Raw genomic sequence first — 8,722 nt, 5'->3', positions numbered from 1 at the left:
CCAAAGGGATTTCTTCAGCCCCTTTTGAGATCCAGTCCTTGGGCAATGTGAGCTTTTTCCTCTCAGAAGTCCCAGCAGCTGGTTTCTGGGGTGTTGGCCCTGCAAGAGCTGGGATCTCTGTTCCTTTGGCCCATCTTCAGGTAACTCCCATGCAGGACAGACTCAGGGAAATGGGGAATTCTCTGGTTTTGCTGCAAGGTCACCCTCACTGGATTGAACTGGATTTCTTGATGCAAGGACCCCACTTGTAGCTAGATGCTGGAATCAGGGACAGTACCTAACCTCTTAAACTGGGCAGTGACCTACCTTGGACCACAGTATTTTGGTGAGATTTATGCACTGCCCATGTGTTGCATTTGTTTTTATTATTTTGTCTCATGGTATTCCACTCTAAGATTGTACCACAAATTGCTCATTCCATGCGGGAAATGTCTAAGCAGGGTTTCAGCCAATTTTTGTTGTATTGTTTCTCTTCCTTTTATTGACTTGCATGACTACTTTATATAATCTGGATATTAACCCCATCTCAGAGGAAACATTTGCAAATATGTTCTCCCATACCATGGGTTCCTTTTTCATTTAGATGGTGATTATTTTGGTGTGCAGAAGGTTTTTTATTTTGACCTAGTTCCATTTGTCTATTTTCTCCTTAGTTTGTATTGCCCAATAAGTAAGATTTGGAAACAGCACAAGTGGCCATCAGTAGGCAAATGGATAAAAAACAGCTGGGAGTCATTTACACAAAGGAATACTATACAGCTGTAAAAGAGATCTCTTAAACTTTAGGGCATGAATGGACATGCAGAACATTATGCAACATGAAACCAGCCAACTTCTTGCATTTAATGTTACTTTTTCAGACACCCATGTCATTTATTATTGTACTTCCTTATGAAAGTTTATAAATAGACAAAATCCAGAGAACATATTCTATGGCATGCAGTATGAGTGATGGTATTCCTAAACTGAGTAAAGCACAAACTGATACTTATGTTTTGAACGTTATCATGATATTTAATAATACATTAAATGGGTTTTCATGAAATAAAATGAAACTAAAAACAAAAATGTATAACACAGTTGTCTTAATTGATGGTGTATTAGGAAAACTCATTTCTTATATACTGGAGTTCCCTGCCATATAGAGTGATTCCTAATCTATTTCTAGTCAAAAGTGACTAAAGCAACAGATAGGCCTGAGACAGGGAGAAAAAGAGCAAGAAGAGATTCTATATATGAGCGAACTTTAAATTACAAATATATCAATAAATGTGAGACTTCCACCTTCATGATCCAGGAGTAGTTTGGGGCATATATTGCAGTAAAAGTGGGTAGATGGTGAAGACATTGTGCTGGATGTGGGTTTTAACATGGCCTGGAAGAAATTCATATTGCTATATTGTTCTTTGAATCATCACCACAGACTCCAAAAGCCCAGTCCCAAGTACTTCCTTCCTCTATCTCCCAGGAATGTCTCCCAGAGGTAAAAGTCTGAGCACCCCGGTCATGAAAACACTCAGATCCAAGAGAGACACATGTGCCCCTTGAGAACCACATCCCATACAGAAGCTTATCAAACCTCCAGGTAAGAAGACATGACTATTAGGTCTCCCTGGCTACAAAGTGAGAGTCATTGGAAAAAGAAAAAGAAATTATATGGACACATTGCAAATGAAGTCACTTTATTATGAGGTTTCAATAGCAAGAACAGTTTTGGTTGTCACAACTAATAAAGAGAAGAACACAACATCTACAGAACAAGCAAATCCCTAAAAACACACATTTGAACATTTTTGAAATGTACATATTCATGGTCCAATATAAGATTCATCTCCCCCTGGCCACAGTCTCAGTGTTTAGAGCTCTGGCTCAGGCATGAAGGGTCAGGGGTTTGATTCCACTCAAAGGTACATGTCTGGGTTTCAGTTTCCACCCTTTGCAATGCATCTGTCTGGGCTTTGAATCCTTTTCTCTTTCTCTGAGTCTCTGTCTCTACTCTCCTCCTTGCACTCTCTCTAACAATTAATGGAAGAAAATACCCTTAGCCCAACCAGTGTTGCTCAGTTGGTGAGAGTCAATTTATGAACCAGGAAGATGAGGATCTATTGGTGGTAGGGTCACATGCCTCTGTTTTGGGCTTCTTTTCTAGTAGTGAACAGCAGAAATCAGCTTACCAATGATTCACTCTTATCACTTAGGACCCACTGACTCCCTTTCTCTTCTTCTCTAAAATCAATAAATTACATTTCCAAATATGATCTCTATAAGAAAAACAATCAAACTAAAAATCTGGGGCGGATATGAAGTCTTCCCCACACAATAGTCTAAAAATTCGACAGATTTCGCTGTCTATCTGGTGCAAATTGGGAGCAACTATGGCTTCTGCTTCTGGAAAGTCAAAGAAGTCTTACAACAGGCAGGATCTCAGGACTGCTTCAGGCGCTTGCGTGGGGGTCCCAGACAGCGGCCCTGTGCTGAAGCCAGAGAGCAGTACAGCTCAGTCACCAAGCTGGGATTGGATGCTATCTTCTCTTGCCACCCCTCCGTCTCCATGACATCCTCAGCATGAGAGTTGATGAAATACATTGCCTGAGTTTTCAATTGATCTGCGCTGTGGAGGTAAGCCAAGGTGAGCATTTCTGCAGCATTCTCCTGAGACAGCTGACTGCTGAGGGCATCCTCACACATGACCTTCAAACGCTCCAGGGCATACTTGTCAGCAGCTGCCAGCAAACCATCAGCCATCTTGTCCAGGTTGGGAGCCTTCCCCGTGTAGATGAAGCACATCATTTCCTTAAACACTCCAGGCTCCATGTCAATGATTTCCACCCGATTCGTTATGCTCTCCTGCATTGCATGTCCAAACATGGCCTTAAACACTGGAGAACGTGCTGCTAAGATAGCTTTGTGAGCCTGGAATTCCTGGCCAGCCACACAAAAGCAACAGTCTGTGAACCAGGAATTCTCCCAAAGTCCTTCTAGCTCATTGGCCAGCTGGTACTCGGGAACCTTCACCATCTTCCTGGGATTCTGGCCAGAAATGTTGACGGAATCTTGCACCACACTCACCTCACAAAAGAGGGTCAGCTTGTCATCAGGGAGAAGACTGGTGTCTTCAACATCCAAGAGAATATCTCTAGGGATGAATTTCTTGAACCCCCAATTGTTGTCTCCTGCAAACCTATATGCTCCCTGACTCTTTACTTCTTTGGCTACTTCTCCCTTGTCATTCAGGAGAAAGAATTTGAATTTTGCCCAAAGTTCACTCTTTGGACAACTGAGCAGTATCAGGTAAAGTGACACGTAATCTTTGCTTTCTTCACCTACGCCTTTTGGGTATACTCTCAAATACCATTTCAGTTGATCATCGGCTTCTGATGAAAAGGTTGAACTTTGAATGAATTCACCCATTTCCTGGGGGCAAAAGCTAAAGTTACTGATGGTCCACATGTGGGAGAACTTCACTACCTGGATCTGTGTGTGGCACCAGGTTTCAGTGACAGGGCCACTGGACATTTCTGCCAGAGATGGAGGACTTGGAACCCTTGACATTACAAGTTTGAAGGGTTGTTTTCCAACACCTACTGGCAATATGGTACTAAAATAAATAAAAAAAAATGAGATGATTTATTATAGCAAATATAAATATATTACAAGGGCTCAAATTCCAAATATTTGAAATATTGATGTCATTACAATTAACTACTCCATCTACTTCTGTAGTTAGAGAAGATCCCAGAGAGTTAAGTTGAAAATATTTGTAATAAGATAAAGTAGGCAGTTTTTGAGATATTTACTAAAAAAAAATAAAAACATATTCACTCTAAATATCATACTCACCAAAATGTACTCTGAGTTCTCCCAACTTGGTAAGTTCTGTCAATGGTAGGGTCCGTAGGAATTCTCTTCAGTCACCTGGCAGCTCCAACTTCAGTCAGTCTACCTGGAAGAAGTGAAGTGGGCTCTGTACAGATGGGGCTTTTATATCCCTACCTCAGGCCACACCCACTTGCTGAGATTGGCTTAAATTCACAAAAGGAAGTGACCACTTTGAATGGATTATGCAGCTTGTGACCTGATTAAAGTTACAACATAGAAAACAATGCCTCAGGGCTGACAGCCTAACAGAATGTAAATGTGTTTTGCTGTAAGATACATGAAACTTTTCAATATGCAACACAGTACTAACTAGAGTCACTATCTTACAGATGTTGTAGAGAATTCTTATTAACAGATGTGACATGCTACATGCATTTTGTTGAAACCCATTATAAGTTAACAAGTTATTGATGCCACCTCCATACCATATGAATTACTTCCCACATTATCAAATGTTTGGAAATTTAAGTCCTGTTTTTAAAAATCTATGAAAATAATTAACATTATTTTTTGAACCCCCAGTTGAAAGCTATCACAATTAATAATATTAGCTCAACATGATTGCATGATTAGAAATTCTCCTGAATCTATAATTCATGCAGTTAGGAAGAAATGAGATCAGTGAATTTTCTCTAAACAATAAAAAAAAATAGGAAAGGAAATTTAAAGTCCATTTTATAGGATCAGAAACTGAAATTCATGAAAATAAATCTAATAAATTTCATGTAATTCTGTGTATATAAACTATTAAACCCTATTGAAAGAAACATAAGAAAGAACTATGACTCCTCTAGATGGGAATATCCCATATTTATGGGTTGAAACACATAATATAGTAACTATGGCCAAAGTCACCAAACAGACCAATAAGTTTCAATAACTTAAAAAATGTGTGTGCATATATATGTGTATGTAATTTAGAAGTTGAATTTTAAATATGTGTGTGTGAGCAGGACCATTCTAACATGTTTTAGTCAATAAAGGAGAGTCAGACCATGCTAAAAATGAATTACCATTGTAGGCATTATCAAGTCAATTGCTTTCATATCTACATAGCTTACATATAACTGCTTCCATAATGTGGGGCTGAATATTTGTGTAAAGAAAATATAAACTGTCATAGGAACAGTGTATAAAGGTCTGTGTAAGAAGATAAGTCTTAACTTTTTATTCTTTCATATAGTCACCTTGAGTTTATGTAAGATACCTTAACCTAGGCAGCTGCAAGGGATTTAGAATCTCAGTAAATCACAATCTCATTCTTTACTCTTCACCTACTACCTAAAACTATTCATAGACTTAAAAGGCGTTTGGGAGATGATTATCTTATCAGGCTGGAGCCCTCAGGAATAGGATTTGGGCCCTTAAGAAGGAGACTCCAGAAAGCTCCCTCACCTCTCCTAATTGGTAAAGACTGAAGGAGAAGACAGCTGTGTATAAGACAGGAAATAGGCCTGGCCCAGAAACAGAATCAGCCAGCATCTTGACCTTTGACTTCTCAGCCCCCAAAACTGTGAGAGATATATTGATGTTGTAAACCATGCATCCAACAGTCTTTTTTTTTTTTTTTTTTTTTTTTTTTTTTAAATATATTTTTATTGATTTTTTACAGAGAGGAAGGGAGAGAGATAGAGAGCTAGAAACGTCGATGAGAGAGAAACATCGACCAGCTGCCTCCTGCACACCCTCTACCTGGGATGTGCCCGCAACCAATGTACATGCCCTTGACTGGAATCGAACCCGGGGCCTTTCAGTCCGCAGACCGACGCTCTATCACTGAGCCAAACAGGCTTCGGCCCAACAGTCTTTTTGATATAGAAGTACAAATAGGCTAAGACAATGTCCTTAGTAGCCATCCATATGTCATCTTTAGTGAATTAACTACTCAAGTCCTTTAAATTGTACAAGAATCATTGGATGTTTGGTCTTCTTTCGAATTGTAAGAGTTCTTTGGATGCAAATTCTTTATGAACGATATGTACTGTAAATATGTTTCTATCTATGGGTTATATTTTTGTTTTTATTAAAAAACTTAAAAAGTGAAAGAAAGCCTAGTAAGTGTGGTGATGACAGGCAGGGAATTTCACCTTGTCTATTTAAACATGTCCCCTCCACACATACAAATATATGCATGTACACACAGCAGCTCTCCTGTGGCTGAGAATCCATAGTCCTTCCTGGTTGCTGCAGAATGGAGAAGCCAGGGCAGAAGCAAGCTGTCAGAGTCTTGGCTTGCTATGACCTGATTTGTGGTCCAGAATGTCAGCATTCTCAAGCGCCACTCACCTCATCTATACTTAGGGTTCTGCCACCCCCCACTTGAGGATAGTCAGACCACGTAGAGGTTACTGACATGAACATTAGGGGGCTGATACTCTCTGTGCCTGGAGAGTTATGAAGGTTGTTGGTGGTATTTGCATATAGGATGTGAATAATCTTTCAGTTTAAAAAGGGGAATCTGTCATCCTAATATTAGTCGTGTTTGTGAATTACAGTTATCTTTTTTTCTTGATATCTAATGTGATTAGTAATAATTCAAAGTGCTATTTTTGTTTTATTTGTTTTTATAATCCTCAAATGGGGATATTTTCACATTTATTTTTTAGAGAGTTGAAAGGATATTTTTCCATTGATTTTTAGAGATATTAGAAGAGAAAGCAAAAGACAGAGAGAAATATCTATGTGAGAGGACACATCAATTGGTTGCCTTCTGTTTGGGCAGCAACCAGGACCCTGGTCTGGGAGGAGCCAGCATCCCAGGAAAGTGCCCTTGACCTGAATCACATGTCAGACTAACTCAGTCCAGATCCAATGCTCTATCCCCTGAGCAAAACCAGCTATTGTCATTTGGTTTCTTTTTTAATTTCTTTTTTTTTTTTTAATTTTATTATATGTCCAAGTCCATCTACTGAAAAATATTGAGTATATCCAGTTGAAGTTAGTCCCTGGATCCCAACAGAACCATTAAAGGAGCAGGCAGCTCTGAAATCTAGCTCAGGGACAATGAACCTGTGTCCATGTTAGGTCACTGCCAAATTTAAGAGGTTAGGTACTGCCCCTGGTTCCAGCATCTAGCTACAAGTGGGGTCCCTGCTCCAAGAAATCCAGGTCAAGGCCTAGATGGAGAACAGGACCCTCTGGTGACCTTGCAGCAAACCAGAGAAATCCCCATTTCCCTAGGCTGTCCTGCAGGGCTATTATCTGTAGGTGGGGCCTTAGGAACAGAGAAGCCGGCTCTTGTAGGAACAGCACCCAGGCACTAGTTCCTGGGACTTGTGAGAGGAAACAGCTCCTATTGCCCAAGAACTGGTTCTAGAAAGGCTGAGGAAAATCCTTAGGCTCCAGTATCCCTAGAAAATTTCAGGTGCAGCCATGGCCAGGCACAAGGAGGCATTCTAGGTAGTAAAATGAGCGGTTGTCCCTGAGCTTAAAAAAGGCTATGTGTAGAAGGGACTGGCAGTGCCAAGGAATCCTGGAGGCTCCTCAGGAGACTGTACTCATTATACTGCCAAAGGGTAAAGGCTAAGAGAGAATCTTCTCCTCTCTCTCTCTCTCTCTCTCTCTCTCTCTCTCTCTCTCTCTCTCTCTCTCTCTCTCTCTCTTTTTAATACCAAGACTACATTGTTTTATGTCCTATAGCTCTACAGTAATATATATAAAGTCCTTTCTCTACAAAATTTTCCTGATGAATCTTCTATATTCTTTTCTTCCAGGTCAAGTTAAAAGTGTGCTTAGTTCTCTCAATGCTTACTATTAGAGGACTCCTGTTTAGTCATGACTCTCAGAAATCCTACTAATATGGAGGTAAAGCAGAGGAAAACCATTGGGTGGTATAATTGGAGAGGACTCTGTAGGAGACTGGGAGATTTAGAGAAGTCAATAGGAGACTGTTGGAAATGAAAAGTAGATGAAGGAGCATTAACTAGCTGGCCTAGCAAAGGGAGATATGGTGGCACAGCCTTGTTGCCTGAGGGCAACTGTAGGATGCAAACACTTCCCTGGAGGTGAGTGGGGTCAGGGCAGAAAGCTCAGAAGTAATAGGGAGCAGTGAGTGGAGGTGTGGGCTGCAAAGGGGCTCAGGGTTCCTCCTCTATTCCAACCCTGGAGATACCTCAGCCAATGGCAAAGCACTGATATGAAGAACCCAGTAAGATGCCAAGGAAGCCTTGGGAGGCTGAGGGTGATTATGGCCTCATGTGGAAGGAAAGAGCAGCTCAGAAGAGAGGCAGGCACCAGTGCCTGCAGAGGCTTCTGAAGGTAGGTCTGTGATTCCACCACACAGCCCTAGGCAAAGGGTAGTCCCCCTGATCCCCCACTGCACAGAAAAATGCAGCTGCCAGCACACCAGGGCATGAGGGGAGAAATGCCCAGGAGGCTGCAGAGCCAGATGGAGGTGAAAAGCAGGAACCAGCAATTGTCTGGAGAGTTCTCTTCTCCCCAGACACTCTACTTGGAGCTTGCCAGGTGCAAATCAGGAAAACAGTCCTCAGAAAAGGGGAGCTCAGGAAAGCCCTACTTTCATCAGCAGGGCCCTGGTGAGAGGTCACAAAGGGGAAAGACAAGCCCAGGATATGTGTGACTGTCATTGCCACCTTAGTCTCCTTTTGTCATCTTTAATGTTGAAAGTATTAAATATGTCCCTTTTTATTTCCCATTGAACCCCTCCAGCCAGACCATGACCCTTGCCCCAGGCCTTCATCACCCTATTGTCTGTGTCCTTGGGTTATGCATATATGCCTACTAGTTCTTTGTTTGATCACCTCCCAGCCACCACCTTTCTCTGCATTCCCTCCAAGATTCCACACTCTTTCTTAGGCTTCTAAGTCTCTGGAACTACTCTGTC

General features: G+C 41.2%; 1 protein-coding gene across 1 annotated transcript; it reads right to left on the bottom strand.

The window, feature by feature from the left end:
- Nucleotides 1–2,424: 2,424 nt before the first annotated feature.
- Nucleotides 2,425–3,552, bottom strand: LOC311627924 (speckle-type POZ protein-like; the record flags this gene model as incomplete). The annotated part of the gene is made up of 1 exon (XM_084894654.1): nucleotides 2,425–3,552. One exon carries the CDS (start codon nucleotides 3,550–3,552, stop codon nucleotides 2,425–2,427), a length of 1,128 nt encoding a protein of 375 aa, XP_084750780.1.
- Between the last annotated feature and the right edge of the window lie 5,170 nt (nucleotides 3,553–8,722).

The sequence above is a fragment of the Pipistrellus hanaki genome (genome assembly GCF_964339955.1).
Source record: "Pipistrellus hanaki genome assembly, chromosome: 9".
NCBI lineage: Eukaryota > Metazoa > Chordata > Mammalia > Chiroptera > Vespertilionidae > Pipistrellus > Pipistrellus hanaki.
Note: the sequence above shows the minus strand (reverse complement) of the source record. Positions and strands in the feature narration are given on the sequence as shown.